A 16,585-nucleotide genomic window follows, 5' to 3' on the forward strand; every position below is an offset into this window, starting at 1 on the left:
CTTCCCACAACATTAGTATTAATTACAAAAGGAAAAACAGTAATTTTATTGCAGATACCACCTTAGCCAAGAAATCAGAGTTAACATCACCCATTAATGTGACATATTAACATTCTGCGCCTCCTGATATACAACCAAGGAAGGGCGCGTCACTTTTGTGGTATTCTTGTCAAAAGTGCATAACTTGGGCTCAGCATAGTGGCTCACACCAGTAATCCCAGGGCTTTGGGAGGCTGAGGCTGGAGGAGCACTTGAGCCCAGGAGTTAGAGGCGGCCGTGAGCCATGATGGTGCCACTGCACTTCAGCCTGGGTGACAGAGTGAGACTCTGTCTCTGAAAAAAAAAGTGCATAACTTGAATTTGATCCTGAGAAAACACGACACAAACCCACACTGAAGAACATTCTACCAGATAACTGGCAACAACATTTAGAAAGTGCCAATCAATGCTGGCCGGGCGCAGTGGCTCACACCTGTAATCCCATTACTTTGGGGGGCCGAGATGGGCAGATTATCTGGGTCAGGAGTTCAAGACCAGCCTGGCCAACATTGTAAAATTCTATCTCTACAAAAATACAAAAATTAGCTGGGCGTGGTGGTGCATGCCTTGTAATCCTAGCTACGTGGGAAGATGAGGTGGGAGGATCACTTGAACCTGGGAGGCAGAGGTTGCAGTGAGAGCTGAGATCGCGCCACTGTACCCCAGCCTGGGTGACAGAGTGAGACTGCGTCTCCAAAAAAAAAGAGTGTCAATGCTATGAAAAACAGAACTGTCAGAGACTGGAGGACAGTAAGGAGAAGTAACAAGTAAATGCAATGTGGCATATTGGATTGGATCCTGGACCAGCAAAAGGGAATTAATGGGAAAAGATTAAATTTAAATAAGGTCTGTAATAAGTAGTATTGTATCAATGTAATCTCTTATTTTTGACAATTGTGCTATGGTTGTGGAAGATGTTAATATTTTAGAAATTCTTTGTACTATTTTTGCAACTTTTTTCTAAGTTTGAAATGGTTTCTAAATAAAAAGCTAAGAAAGAAGGAAACAAAAAGAAGTGTAGCCTTTGGGAAATCTCTTCCCCTCTCGGGGCCTTAAGTTTCTTCTTAGGTAGAGTAGTGCGATCACCCCAGTTCACTTCCCAGCACCATGAGGATCAAATGGAAGAGTGCAAAGTAGCAGCATTGCATATATATTGATCCTATAAAAAGTTATTCTTGCTGTTAGTAATGGCAGTTCAAGTGTCTTGATCTGTGAAAGCTTCAGGAGGGTTCTACCCAAATGAAAAACATCTGACTGCAAGCTACTGCCTCCCAGCCATTTATATGACCTTGTCTGAGGAAATAATAATGCCAGCTTTGTGGTTGGACAGCTGTTGTCAAGGAGATAGCCCCAGATAGCCCAAACAGCTGGTGGTAGTGACGTCACCTCTAGGCTTGGCAGAAAGATCATGGTGAGACAGAGACAGGACAAAGGCCTCTGTCTCTGACCATGAAACCACTACAGTAGCAGGAAAACCAACTTCCAAAGAGCCTTTCCTTTGTGCAATTGATTCTATTTTCAGTTTCCAGGTTCACTAAAGGGTTCAGCATGCAATCCAGGGACATGGTCATGCTGAACAAGGCAATAGACTAATCATAATGAGAGCTCCTAGGCTGGGCGCGATGGTTCATGTATATAACCCCAGTACTTTCTGAGGCTGAGGTGGGAGAATCAGTTGAGCCCAGGAGTTTGAGACCAGCCTGGGCAACATACCAAGACCCCGTCTCTACTAAAAATAAACAAATTAGTCAGGCATGGTGGCACCTGCCTGTGGTCCCAGCTACTTGGGTGGCTGAGGTAGGAGGATCACCTAAGCCTAGGAGGTGGAGGCTGCAGTGAGCTATGATCACTCTTACTGCACACCAGCCTGGTTGACAAAGCAAGACCCTGTGTCAAAAAAAAAAAAAAATTAAATAAATTGAAAAAACAACCCAACTCCTTACAGGTTCTTTCTTCTTCAATAATGTCCAAGGTATTCAATTAGATGAGGCAACCATGTGAACTCAGCACTGTCCTCCCCATTTTACACATGGGAAAATCGATGTGTAGCAAGCGGGAAGGAACCCCAGGTCACAGGATAAATGGGAAGAGTTTCCAGAGTCAGAATCCAGGTGTCCAGACTTCTGGTTCTGTAAACTGCCCACACTAAGATTCACCTCTTAGCCACTTTGGAGCAGTTTCCCAAGGAGTAGGGTCTGGTGAACACGTCCCTTAAATACTGTCGTCTGGGTGTAGACCTCACCTCTTAATACTAAATTCTAAAGCAAAATAAAAACCCAAATGGGGATGACAGGCTGCCTGAAACATTCAAGGTACTGGAATTCAAAGGGACCTGGCCTCAGTTCCCATCTCTGGCACTTACTAGCTGTAGGACCTTCAGTAAGTAGTTTTTACCTTTCGCAGCCTCAGTCTTCTCAATTTTAAGTCAAATAGTAGCACCTCCTGCAGAAGGTTGTTGGGAGGGTTAAATGAGGTGTTGCATGTGATATACCTGGAACAAGTGACACATAAGACACGTTCAAAATGTGTAAGTTCTGGCCGGGCGCGGTGGCTCAAGCCTGTAATCCCAGCACTTTGGGAGGCCGAGACGGGCGGATCACGAGGTCAGGAGATCGAGACCATCCTGGCTAACACGGTGAAACCCCGTCTCTACTAAAAAATACAAAAAACTAGCCGGGCGACATGGCGGGCGCCTGTAGTCCCAGCTGCTTGGGAGGCTGAGGCAGGAGAATGGCGTAAACCCAGGAGGCGGAGCTTGCAGTGAGCTGAGACCCGGCCACTGCACTCCAGCCTGGGCGGCAGAGCGAGACTCCGTCTCAAAAAAAAAAAAAAAAAAAAAAAATGTGTAAGTTCTCTTCCTTGTTTATATTCTCAAGAGTTTTCATTGGCTGGAGATGCAAAGTTAGTTCCTTCATGTGGGAAGTGTTAGCCTTCCTCCCCATGAGAGAGCTGGTTGTATGTTAGTAGCTTTGACATATACACAGAAGCTGGGCACAGTGGCTCACGCCTGTAATCCCAACACTTTGGGAGGCCGAGGTGGGTGGATCACCTGAGGTCAGGAGTTCAAGGCCAGCCTGGCCAACGTGGTAAAACCCCGTCTCTACTAAAAATACGAAAATTCGCTGGGTGTGGTGGCAGGTGCCTGTGATCCCAGCTACTTGGGAGGCTGCGGCGGGAGAATCACTTGAACCCAGGAGGTGGCGGTTGCATTGAGCCGAGATCGCATCACTGTACTCCAGCCTGGGCAACAGAGCAAGACTCCATCTCAAAAAAAAAAAAAAAAAGAAAGAAAAGTAAAGAAACGCAGAATTCACCTCCAGAGCTGCAACATCCTGAGAGACCCTGAGGTTCAGCCCTCTCATTTAACAGATGTAGAAGCTGAGGTCCATAGAGAAGTGATCTGCCAGGCTGGGCGGGGTGGCTCATGCCTGTAATCCCAGCACTTTGGGAGGCTGAGGTGGGTGGATCACCTGAGGTCAGGAGTTCGAGACCAACCTGACCAAGATGGACAAACCCCGCCTCTACTAAAAATACAAAACTAGCCAGGCGTGGTGGCGCATGCCTATAATCCCAGTTACTTGCGAGGCTGAGGCAGGAGAATCGCTTGAACCTGGGAGGCAGAGGTTGCGGTGAGCTGAGATCACACCATTGCACCCCAGTCTGGGCAACAAGAGGAAAGCTCCATCTCAAAAAAAAAAAAAAAAAAAAGGAAAAGAAAGAAGTGATCTGCCAAAGATCACATTGTTGGTGGCAGAGCCGGGGGGAATCCTGACACCCCAACTTTTCTGTTTTTGGACACACCTGTTCATGGGTTGAACTTACTGGCAAGGAGTATTGTTTCTGGGCTTCAAGGACTGCCCCTTCCTGGAGCAGTGCACCCGGTGTGCTAAGCTCTCCCTCTTTTTCATGCTTTTATATTGCTAATGCTGGGGGTGGTTGAAGATCTAGGGAAAGAAGAGGGACAGGCAAAAATCGTGGGCTTTGGAAGCCTCACTAAAGCTGAGAGAAAGAGAGAGAGAGAGAGAGAGAGAAAGAGAAACAGAGAGAGAGAGAGAGAGAAAGAGAAACAGAGAGAGAGAGAGAGAGAAGAGAGAGAGAAAGAGAAACAGAGAGAGAGAGAGAATGAATATGAATCTGGGATACACAGAATTACTATTGACTGAGCTCCTAAAAGTATCTCCGATTATTCTTACAAAAACCTTGCAGTATAGGTATTGTCCTCATTTCCAGATTGATTGATTGAATCATTCACTTAACATACATTTTCAAATAGCTGCTGAGTAGCAGACATGTGCTAGCCGTTGAGGATATAGCAGTGAACAATTCAGAATGTAGTCTCTGCCCCATGTAGCTTCCAGTCTAGTGCAAGGAAAGACATTTAAAAAGATTTTACACACACACACACACACACACACTGCAAAATATGGTAAGTGCCACAAAGGAATAATTTGCATTGCTAGGAATACAAGAAGTGGCTTGATTTAGATTAAATGATTAGGGAAGGCTTCTTTTGAAAAGTATCAATAATTGGTTAATTACTTAATTGAAGAATGAGGGCCTGGTGCAGTGGCTCAGGCCTATAACCCCAGCACTTTGGGAGGCCAAGTGGGAGTATTGCTTGAGGCCAGGAGTTCAAGACCAGTCTAGGCAACATAGTGAGACCCTGTCTCTATTAAAAAAAAAAAAAAAGAATGAGGAAACTGAGGGTGAAACGGGAATTGTTCAAGATTACTGGGAAAGTCACTATCTATCCACTCATCAACTGTTTCAAGTTATTTTCATCCGGTGCTCTCACAAGGGCCTGCAGAGGAAGGAGCAACACTGAGTTGAGGAGGGGAAGGTTGATTTCATTGCTTAAGCTCTGCCAAGATTATCTAAGTGTTTGGTGATTGCTATGTGCTTTAAGAAAGGCGGCCAAGGGGCCGGGTGCTGTGGCTCATGCCTGTAATTCCAGCACTTTGGGAGGCTGAAGCGTGCAGACCACGAGGTCAAGAGATCGAGACCATCCTGGCCAACATGGTGAAACCCCGTCTCTACTAAAGATACAAAAATTACCTGGGCTTGGTGGTGCTGGGCCTGTAATCCCAGCTACTTGGGAGGCTGAGGCAGGAGAATCGCTTAAACCCGGGAGGTGGAGGTGGAGGTGGAGGTTGCAGTGAGCTGAGATTGCGCCACCGCACTCCAGCCTGGCGACAGAGTGAGGCGCCGTCTCAAAAAGAAAGAAAGAAAAAAAAAAAAAGACAAAAATGAAAGGCAGCCAGGGTTATGCAGAGGGCCCTCATTAGTTGGCAGGAGCTGCGGACCCCGCTCCAGTTGAAAGACATTGTCAATACTTAATCACTTTGGGAGAGTCCTTTCCTCTCGCTGGGCCTCAGTTTTCGGACCACAAGTGCCTTTTGAGTCCTAATGGTAATAAAAGATCAATAGGTGAGTGACTGGAGTGGGAGTGCTGTTGACCACTGGCTCATGGGAGTAAGTTATTTGCTTCAAACTAAGTCTGCAAATTACTGTTTGCCTTGAGATCCCGCATGTAGGATTTTTCTAAAGCAAGGCAGCACTCAGTTATCTGCGTTTCAACTCAAGGTCAAATCACAGTTTTGGGGTCATTATTCCAGAAAAGCAAACACGGGGTTAGGAAATTTGAGGATGCCTAAGGCGCTGTATTCATTTCCATCTCCCGCGTAAATTAACGGACTAGGGCCGGCTTTGGCCCTCAACAAAGATGGCACCCGCCCTAGCCTCGTCTTTTTTTTTTTGAGACGGAGTCTCGCTCTGTCACCCAGGCGGGAGTGCTGTGGCCGGATCTCAGCTCACTGCAAGCTCCGCCTCCCGAGTTCACTCCATTCTCCTGCCTCAGCCTCCCGGGTAGCTGGGACTACAGGCGCCCGCCACCTCGCCCGGCTAGTTTTTTGTATTTTTAGTAGAGACGGGTTTCACCGTGTTAGCCAGGATGGTCTCGATCTCCTGACCTGGTGATCCGCCCGTCTCGGCCTCCCCAAGTGCTGGGATTACAGGCTTGAGCCACCGCGCCCGGCCAACCTCGTCTTAAGTGCCCTCACAAAAAATGATAGCCGGCCTTTTTTTTTCTCTTAGTTTTGCTGGCATAAAGCACGGACGCTATGCCCTTAGTTAAGATGGCACCTACCCCCGCTTCCCTGCCCGTCCTCTGGCGCCAGCCGGTCGGCTTCACTGCGTGCGCCTCGGTGACCCCGCCTCGTTTCCGTAGGAAGAAGCGCCGGGAAAGATGGCGGCGTCTGTGGTTTGAATTCCAGCGGCGCCGCAGGAGTCAGAACAATCGCTGGGGTGGAGGGGGCGGGGACATTGGGAGCTCGGCGGGTCGCGACCGCGGGGGTTACTAGTGGCACCGCCGCCACAGACACCAACACCGCCAGCACCTCTGTATCCATGATGGACTCGGTGTTGGAAGAGGACGTCACCCTCCCTGGGACGCTCAGCGGCTGCAGGTGCGGCCGGGGCATTGGTGGTCTTGGTAACCGGGCCGGGGTTCCAGCTGATGGGGTTTGGCTCTAACGCGGCCTTGAGGTTTGCTTTTGAGGGTGTCTGGCCAGGGGCAAGTGTGTGGGGTGGGCTCCTTCAGAGAGGGTCTCTGGGGGGCCCACCAGCTGACACTCTGGGGGGCTGGGAGCCAAGATCTGCACCACAGTTGCCTGTAGCATTGCACCACGTACTTTGTAGAGGGCTTGAAGAACAAGTAAGCGGTTTTGTGAAAGAGTAGGACCAGGGTGGGGCCACTTGGAGTATCCCGTTAGTGGGGATTAGTGGAGAACAGGGACCTTGAGGGCACCTAATGGTTCACTCTGGTTTGAGGGTTTCTTTTCATTATGGCGAGTATAGCCGGTATGCCCAGACTTTGCTTTTTGGGTCAGATAGTGGCCACCCAGGAGGCAATGGAGTGCAATGGTTAAGAGCCGTGGCTGGAGTTGGACAAAACTGGATTCAAATCCAGCCCTGTAAACTGACTAGCTGTGTGACCTTGGTAAAGTGATTTCACCGGCTTTCCCATCTGTAAAATGGGCTAGTAATATCCACCCAACAGAGTTGGAGTGAGGATTAAAAGAGGTGATGCCTGTCGAGCCATTAGCTTGGCAAGTGTAGTGCCTGCCACATAATCAGTGCTTAAAAAATGATCTTGTGTTGCCATTGGTGTTATTATTACTACTGTCATCAAAGGTGATATGAATCAGGGAATAATGGCCAAGAGTGGCCTCCCATGGACCTGCCCCAAGAGACTGGGAGTCCCCATTGCTGGTTGAGCTGGGGTCTGGTAAGAAGGCCTAATAGAGCACTACACTGCTCCAGGGCTGGCCTCTGTGGTTGTCCTGGACTCCTGGTTGGAGAGTGAGTAGAAGAAAGAAGAGGAGAGCCCTGAATGAGAACCTGCACTGTTTATCCAGCTCTACTAGGGACAAGCTGCTGCTTTTAGTCAACAGATCCTAATTGAAAGGGTGACCATAGTATTTATTGTGCTAACTGGGACACTTTTAAGAGTGAAAAGGGCCAGGCGCGGTGGCTCACCCCTGTAATCCAAGTCCTTGGGGAGGCTGAGGTGGGCCCATTTCTTGAGCACAGGAGTGTGAGATCAACCTGGGAAACATGGTGAAATCCTATCTCTACAAAAAATACAAAAATTAGCCAGGCCTGGTGGCATGCACTTGTAGTCCCAGCTGCTCGGGAGGCTGAGGCAGGAGGATTGCTTGAGCCTGGAAGGTTGATGCTGCAGTGAGCTGTGTTCATGCCACTGCGCTGTAGCCTGGGTGACAAAGTGAGACTCTGTCTTAAAAAAAAAAAAAAGTGAAAATAATTAATATTTATGCCCGGGCAGCAGACATACATAGGGCCTATCTTGGGTAAACCTGGACAAATGGTTTTTCTGTTTATTGAGAACCTTCATGTATCAGGCACAGACTAAGATGCTTTGCAGTTCCTGTCTAATTGGGTCCTGTGATATTTCATCATACCCTTTTCTGTCTGTTTTACTTCCACTGCCCCAGTATATTTGGAGTAAGGCTTCTCTCCTGTATTGTCCTTTGCACCTCTAATAGTTTTTTATACTACAGTTTGAAAACTATTATTTATTTGAGTCTTGCTCTATCACCAGGCTGGAGTGCAGTGGCGCGATCTCGACTCACTGCAACCTCTGCCTCCCGGGTTCAAGCAATTCTCTTGCCTCAGCCTCCCCTGTAGCTGGGATTACAGGAGTGCACCACCATGCCTGGCTAATTTTTGTATGTTTAGTAGAGACAGGGTTTCACCATGTTGGCCAGGACGGTCTCCATCTCCTTATCTCGTGATCTCCCCACCTTGGCCTCCCAAAGTGCTGAGATTACAGGTGTGAACCACCATGCCCAGCCTGAGAACTATTTTTTAAATATAAATCTGCTCTTCACAGTCTGCTGCTTTATGCTTTTAATGCTGCTTATTGCTGTTATCGTAACTTCCATTATTATTCTCTCAGATAGCCATTCTCATTTCACTGCTTGTTGGCCAAACACTTAGGTTTTGGGGTCCCAGGCCTAGCTGGGTTTCAATCCCAGTTCTGCTACTTAACAACCCCTTGATTTGGGGCAAGTCACTCATCCTCCATGAGCCTCAGTGTTTATCATCTGTAAAAGGGGTTGGTGTAAAGCCTAGGGTTGGCATAAGGATTAAAATGAATCTTAAAAAGTTTAGCTCAGTGTCTGACCTGGAGTAACTACTCAACAGAACAGCAAACATTCTCCTTTCCCTCATCTCCCTCCTTTACAGGGCCTAGATACTGCATACATTCCATCTTAACCATTTTAAAGCATGGTTCAGTTGTATTAAATCTATTTGTATTATTGCTGAACTGTCACCACTATCTATCTTTGTAACTCTCCGTCTTGCAAATGCAAAACAGAAACTCTGTCCCTGTTAAAACAGTAACTCCCTATTCCCCTCTTCTTCCAGCCTCTGACAATCACCAGTCTACTTTCTGTCTCTATGTTTTTTTTTTTTTTCCTGAGATACGGTCTTGCTCTGTTGCCCAGGCTGGAGTGCAGTGGAGTGATCTTGGTTCACTGCAACTCCCGCCTCCAGGGTTCAAGCAATTCTCGTGGCTCATCCACTTAGTGGCTGGGACTGCAGGCATGCCCCACTACACCTGGCTAATTTTTGTATTTTTAGTAGAGACAGGGTTTCACCAGGTTGACCAGGCTGGTCTTGAACTCCTGGCCTCAAGTGTTCTGCCTGCCTCGGCCTCCCAAAGTGCTGGAATTATAGGTATGTGCCATTGCACCCAGCCTGTCTCTATGATTGTGACTACTCTGTAAGTATCGCGTATGAGTAGAATAATACACTATTTGTCCTTTTGTGACTGGTTTATTTAATGTAGCATTATGTCCTCAAGGTTCAGGCATGTTGTAGTATGTGTCAGAATTTCTTTCCTTTTTAAGACTTTTCTTTTAAATTTTTTTTAGAGATAGTCTTGCTCTGTTACCCAGACTGGTCTTAAATTCCTGGGCTCAAGTGATCCTCCTGCCTCTGCCTTGCTAAGTGCTGGGATTACAGGCACAAGCCACTGTGCCTGCCCCTCACCAATATTTTTATTGTCCTTTTGATTATACCCTTAGGGTGTGGCATGGTAGGTATCTCATTGTGGTTTGTTTGTTTGTTTGTTTTTTTTTTTGAGACAGAGTCTCACTCTCTCACCCAGGCTGGAGTGCAGCGGTGCAGTTTCAGCCCACCACATCCTCTGCCTCATGGGTTTAAGTGATTCTCGTGCCTCAGCCTCCCAAGTAGTTGGGACTACAGGCGCATGCCAGCACGCTTGGCTAATTTGTATATTTTTAGTAGAGATGGGGCTTCACCATGTTGGCCAGGCTGGTGTCAAACTCTTGACCTCAGATGATCCGCCCACTTCGGCCTCCCAAAGTGCTGGGATTACAGGAGTGAGCCACTGCGCCCGGCCCTCATTGTGGTATTGATTACACGTTAATGGCTACTGATGTGTTGAGCATCTTTCCATGTGCCTTTTAGCCATTTGTACACTTTCTTTGGAGAAATGTGTATTCAAATCCATTGTCCATTTAAAAAATGTGAATATATTTTGACCCAGCAATTCCACTTCTTGTCATCTATGCTAGAGAAATCCTCATACTTGTGCATAACAGGACCTTATAAGGACATTCATATGACAATATGTGTAAAAGAAAAACTTGGAAACAAATTGAGTTATTATCGGTAGGGGATTGGGTAAATACACATCCTTTCAAAAGTATCTTTCAGACTGTGGCCCATTGGTAGCTCATGAAATTCAATTTAGTAGGTTGCAGCCAGGATTTAGAAAAGTAGAACAGAATAGAAAACATTTCAAGGATGAAGAGTAATAATATTTCTTCTGCGGCTCATGGTCAGTAAAGTTTGAAGAACAGTGCTGTAGAAAGCTTTGTAGGAGTTAAAAACTTTGAGGCATATCTATTTGTACTGTCATGAAAACATCTTGAGGGCATATTAAGTAGAAGAAAGATGTTGTAGCAAGATATATACTGTTTGATTGCATGTGTTTTATTTTTAAGCAGCAAAATTAAAACTATCTATGTAAAAACACATAAAAAGATCTGGAAGTTACAGGTCTTTTTGGTAACAGTGATTACCTCTTAGGTGGGTACTAGATGGGAGTGAGGAGGAGCCAAGGAGAACTTTAGGCTTATCTGTATTTTTTTTTTAAATTTATGTATTTTTCTCTAATTAAGAATAAAATAGAATGAAAAAGGGGTTGTTAAAAGACAAAAGTGAGCTCGTTGGTGTAATCGTCTGAATGTTATGTCTGGTCTCATTCACAGCTCTCATGAAACAATTTGTCAAGGAGACAGTCCTGTTGGGTCTTGTGGTTTGAATGGACATTTGTTACTGGCATATATAGGCATAGAAAGAGGTCACTCCTTTTTGGTAGCAATAGAGCAAGACAGGAGGAGGTGGTGGAGCTCAGGTGAAGATCCATTCAATCACTCAAAAATTGTCCACAGACAGTTGCTACAGCAGGGCACGATGGCTCACCCCTGTAATCCTAGCACTTTGGGAGGCTGAGGCAGTCAGGTCACCTGAGCTCAGGAGTTTGAGACCAGCCTGGCCAATGTGGTGAAACTCCATCTCTACTAAAAATACAAAAAATTAGCTGGGCATGGTGATGCATGCCTGTAATCCTAGCTACTTGGGAGGCTGAGGCATGAGAATCGCTTGAATACGGAAGGTGGAGGTTGCAGTGAGCTGAGATCACACCACTGCACTCCAGCCTGGGCGATATAGTGAGAGTCTCCAAAAAACCAAACCGAAACAAAACAGAAGAGTCATTATGATGGCTGTGCCCTGTGCTGAGTGATGGAAACCTTATGCCTCAGTCCATTTGGTCCTTACCACCACCACCACCCCCCCCATCCCCAACCTCAGGGAAGGCGTCAGGGGTACCAGGGTGGTGTAGGTTCAGGGCAGGGGGTTAAAGTCAGGCTGGCTTGGAGTTTCCAACCTATTAACTTTTGGGTCTTTGTTTTTCCTCATTAGAAAATAAAAAAAAAAAAGGTAACATTAAAAATCACCACCTACTGCAGAAGGACTATGGTGAGGATTAAACCTGATTTTAATTTCAAACATTCAGTTTAGAAAATGGACTTCAGTCCTGTGGTGAGGATGAAAGGGAAGGCTGCCTGTCCTGTGCTGAGTGCGGTGCTTGTGCAGAATGGGTGCTCCATGTAAGGCAGGTTTCTTAGATTGTGCTTTATTTTGCACGTGAGGAAACTGGTACTCCACCATGTGTCACATTTATGTAGGAGCTTTGGGCAGTCCACACACAGGCTAGCAAGGGGAAAAGGCACTGGGATCCTGGACTTTGGGCTCAGCTTTGCCAGTAACTTTTGTGATTTTGAGCAAATAAGTTCCTAACCCATTTCTGGGTTTCAGTCTTCTCATCTGTGGAGTAAGATCATATCTGAGCCCTTTTGTTTTGCTTACATTGTTTTTATTTCTGGTGAGTCTCCCTGAGGCCCCAACCTTAATTATAAGGCTACAAGTGAATGATCAGAATGGAAAGTGGGAGCTGCTTGGGGCTGGAGGTGTGGTTGGAACTGACTGGAGGATGCAGGTGACAGAGGTTCATAGCATTTTAAAAGTGGGAGGTAAAGCCCAAATGGAAAGTTGGCAGGATCCAAGCAAGAATTTCTGCATTACATAGTGGTTTTGTCTAAGAGTTGGGATGTCAAATGTCGTTTTTCAAACTTTGCCTGTAGGAAGTTTGTCTAAGACCAAAATCTTTGGCTTTGTTTGCTAGGTACTTTTCAGCTGTGATTGATCTTGGCTTGAGTTATTCATGGGCAGTTTCAGCCAGTGGGAGTTAATGTAATGGCTCTGGTGGAGAGAACCCCAGATTGAGAGTGTAGGACCAGACCTTAGGCTGAGCTTGGCCAATACCCTAGTGTGTGTGACCTTGGGCTTCTGGACCACTGTCTGCAAAAGGTGATGGTTGAACTTTATTTTAGTTTTTAAAATTCAGTTTAGAAAATTGACTTTGTCCTTTTAGTGATGTTTATTGGAGGAAATTGAGAATTATACAACATTAAAAAGGAAGAAAACCTCTCATTTCCCTACTGATGATGACTTTTAATATTTCAGTGTATTTCCTTTGTCTTGTTATATATCTATAGCCCACCTATTTCCAAAACGGACTTGAGGTGACTTCAGTATTTATGTACTGTATGTATTTGTTTTCATAATTGAGGATGTATTCTGTTTATGTTTTTTCATTTGCCTTTATAGGGGACACATTTTTTATTTTTTTATTTTTTATTTTATTTTTTGAGACAGAGTCTCACTCTGTCACCCAGCCTGGAGTGCAGCGGCGTGATCTCAGCTCACTGCAACCTGCGCCTCCTGGGTTCAAGTGATTCTCCTGCCTCAGCCTCCCGAGTAGCTAGGATTACAGGCACCTGCCATAATGCCCGGCTAATTTTTGTATTTTTAGTAGAGATGGGGTTTCACCATATTGGCCAGGCTGGTCTCGAACTCCTGATCTCAAGTGATCCACCGGCCTTGGCCTCCCAAAGTACTGGGATTTTAGACACGAGTCACTGTACCCGACCTGGACACATTTTTTTTTGGATCATTTTCTTGATGTTGGAATTTTATGATATTTCCAATTTTTTGCCTGTTTTTGATCTTGAAGGTACATTCCAACTCCAAAGTTTGGTGGTCAGGCAAAATTGTCTGAGGAGCACAGTGAATTTGGATTTAGAGGCATGGAAAGAGCAAACTGCCAAGAAGTCAAGCTGAGTTTCCATCAGCTCCTAGTTTACAGTGTGGTATAGGGAAGCATTCGTGGGGGTTGGACGTAAAAGACCTGGCTTCTGGACCTGGCTCTCTACTGAACTGCCATGTGACCCTGGCTAGGACAGTGAAATTGTCTGGGCCTTGAAAAATGTGTGCACCCTCAGGAAGTTAGGCAATTCTAATGATGGTAAATCTTTTATAAATTGTAAAGCACTGTAGGTTTCAAGGCGACATGATATTTTGCTCTCATTTGTGGAGTACCCACAATATACTGGACCTTGCTGTATCTTGTTTAATTGCCAATTACTCTGTGAGGTAGCTGCTGTTCCCCTTTTACAGTTGAAGAAAGTGAGGCTCAGAGAGATACATGGCAGAGCTTAGAATAGAATCCAGGATAGTGTCTTTTGTGTCACACCACACCTCCTATTATGGGTTAGTTTTCTGTCAATGTCTCCAGATCCTCACTGAATGTATTTATGTAATTCAACCAGGACAACTTCTTGGATCAGTGAATTTTGCATTGTTTGACATTCTTTTTTTTTTTTTTTTTTTTGAGACGGAGTCTCGCTCTCTCTCCCAGGCTGGAGTGCAGTGGCTGGATCTCAGCTCACTATAAGCTCCGACTCCCAGGTTTACGCCGTTCTCCTGCCTCAGCCTCCCGAGTAGCTGGGACTACAGGCGCCTGCCACGTCGCCCGGCTAGTTTTTTGTATTTTTTAGTAGAAACGGGGTTTCACCGTGTTAGCCAGGATGGTCTCGATCTCCGGACCTCGTGATCCGCCCGTCTTGGCCTCCCAAAGTGCTGGGATTACAGGCTTGAGCCACCGCGCCCGGCCGACATTCTTAAAGCATCTAAATTGGTGTCTGATTCCCAGAGGTTGTGATAGGCATATTAGTGGTCATAATGGTAATAGTAACAACAATAATAATTGTCATTTATTGAACATTTACTATGTGCTTTGTGTTTATAGACATGAACTAATTTAATTTTTACAGGGAGGGCATGGTATCCCCATGTACCAGATTAAGAGAGTGAGACTCAGAAACATAAGTAGCTTGTACTTGTCACAGTGCCTCTGCCAGTAGCACATATTTGGCACACAGAACATGTGATATATGACTGAAGGAATGACATTACTGAAGGTCACTCAGCTATCAAGTGTTGGAGCTGGAACCCAGACCCAAAGCCTGAGTTCTTAACCTCTGTGCTTCATGCCTCATAGGTAGCTCAGCTGTGTGCGTCCCTCCTGGCCATGGGATGATTGTCATGTGCAGTCCAGACAGTCGTAACAGTTTCTGTTGTTCAAACATTAGCTCATCTGTTATCTCATGTGTTCTCTCCTAGTGGCCTTGTTCCCAATGTACCAGATGACCTAGATGGCATCAACCCCGATGCTAGGTTGGGAAATGGTGGTAAGTACACAAAACCAGGCCTTCTCTTGAGTAAAGAACAAGGAAAGTAGACATTAGACTGTGAGCATCTTGAGCTTTCATGTCTCTGGGGCCCAGAGGCTTCCCTGGACTGGCATACAGTAGGTGCTGAGTATTTTTGTATGTATGGATTTGCTCTCCACCTCCTTTCATAAACACTGGACTAGAGGAATTGTTGTCCTTTTGGCCATACTTCATGAGTTTCATTTGTTGCTACTAAACCTATAGGGACTCAGTGAGCGTTTGCTGAACTGAACAACTGCATGGAGGCTGGACATTGAATTGGCGGCTAGGCCGGTGGCTGGAGGCCCAGGAGAGCTGCCATCTGGACTCTAGCGTGCCAAGACCTTCCTGGCAGGCTGCTGGATCCTGTTTGCCGGCTGAGGCCCAGCATTCCTACACGGGCCTGCCCTTTGGAGACAAATAGCTGGTTAGACCACAGGAGACGGCACTGAGTAAACAAGTAGCGTATTGTGTTTAAGCTGGATTATGAGGAGACTTTGCAGTTTGGGTCTAGCTAAGCATTCTTCATAATTTTTATTTCTGAAGAAAGTGAATGCTTAAGCGTCTCTGTGGGTAGTGCTAGTTTTTGCAAAATATCTCTAAGATATTTTGACTTGTGTATTTTTTTCTCTTTTCCATAGTGCTGAGATATGTGCAAAAGGAAGGAGATTTTGGAGCACACAGGAAAAGAGTCCCAAGGTTTATTTCTGGAAAATCCCTTAACTTACAGGGCACCCTCATGTTTTCCTCAGGAACCTATTAACTTTTACTTTCTTTTTACTTTTTATTTTTTTGAGACAGGGTCTTGCTCTGTCACCCAGGATGGGAGTGCAGAGGTGCGATCACGCACACTGCAGCCTTGACCTCATGGACTCAAGCGATTCTCCCATCTCAGTCTCCCTAGTATCTGGGACTACAGGTGTGCACCAAGACATCCGGCTAGTTTTTGTATTTTTTGTAGGACGGTTTTGCCATGTTGCCCAGGCTGGTCTTGAATTCCTGGACTCAAGCGATCCACCTGCCTCAGCTTCCCAAAGTGCTGGGATTATAGGCATGAGCCACTGCACTCATTGGCAACTTTTACTTTAAATGCAAAATCTAACAAGTCTGATGTGAGATGGCGTCTTGCTCTGTTGCCCAGGCTGGAGTGCAGTGGTGCCATCTCGGCTCACTGCAACCTCCGCCTCGTGGATTCAAGCAATTCTCCTGCCTCAGCCTCCCGAGTAGCTGGGATTACAGGCATGCGCCACCACGCCCAGTTAATTTTTGTATTTTTAGTAGACACAGAGTTCACCATGTTGGCCACGCTGGTCTCGAACTCCTGACCTCAGGTCATGTGCCTGCCTTGGCCTCCCAAAGTGCTGGGATTACAGGCATGAGCCACCGTGCCTGGCTGGCTTATTTCTTAATTTAGCCAATAGTATACATCTGTTTCATGCCCGACTCTGGGCTCAGTGCTAGAATTCAACCTCAAACGTGTTTACATTTAAGCTGAGAAGATAGACAAACACTTATGAGAAATCATATGATCAGTGTCAGGAGCAAAGACGTATCAAGTGCTGTGAGAGGGGATTAAATGGAGATTTCCTCTGGTGTGGAGGTGAGTCAGGCTAGAGTTTCACAAGAAATTGATATTGGAGCAGAGACCTGAATAAGTTGGATGTAGGTAAGGAAAAAGGAGGGGATGAGCATCCCAGACACAGGTGAGGGCATGGCCCATTTGAGGAACAGGAAAACAAACCAGTGTGCTCTTCACAGTCTGCCCTGCCCATTCCTTAGCCTCTTTTCTGCTAAGTGGTTTCTGAACACCATCCCCA

General features: G+C 46.1%; 1 protein-coding gene and 1 long non-coding RNA gene across 5 annotated transcripts in view; one reads left to right on the forward strand and one right to left on the reverse strand.

Moving 5' to 3' along the window:
• Nucleotides 1–292: 292 nt before the first annotated feature.
• Nucleotides 293–6,263, reverse strand: LOC117098755. Of its 2 annotated transcripts, XR_004443575.1 has the most exons (4): nt 6,185–6,263; nt 3,841–3,983; nt 2,434–2,530; nt 293–333 (listed from the first exon to the last, which is right to left on the reverse strand). It is a non-coding gene; the product is annotated as an uncharacterized LOC117098755 (long non-coding RNA). The 2 variants fall into 2 exon arrangements; XR_004443576.1 differs by lacking the exon at nt 3,841–3,983 and having other exon boundaries at nt 6,185–6,262.
• CDK5RAP2 (CDK5 regulatory subunit associated protein 2) overlaps nt 6,246–16,585 on the forward strand; it is a 194,642-nt gene continuing 184,302 nt past the window's right edge. For 2 of the 3 annotated variants that reach the window (XM_033237638.1, XM_033237640.1), the window contains exons 1-2: nt 6,247–6,503; nt 14,680–14,747. In XM_033237638.1, coding sequence (XP_033093529.1) covers nt 6,445–6,503; nt 14,680–14,747 — 127 coding nt within the window. In that variant the 5' untranslated portion in view covers nt 6,247–6,444. Of the gene's footprint in view, nt 6,504–14,679; nt 14,748–16,585 lie in introns of all 3 variants that reach the window. The other variant, XM_033237639.1, reaches the window with a different exon arrangement.

The sequence above is a fragment of the Trachypithecus francoisi genome, unplaced genomic scaffold, assembly GCF_009764315.1.
Source record: "Trachypithecus francoisi isolate TF-2019V2 unplaced genomic scaffold, Tfra_2.0 Lachesis_group16, whole genome shotgun sequence".
Classification (NCBI taxonomy): Eukaryota; Metazoa; Chordata; class Mammalia; order Primates; family Cercopithecidae; genus Trachypithecus; species Trachypithecus francoisi.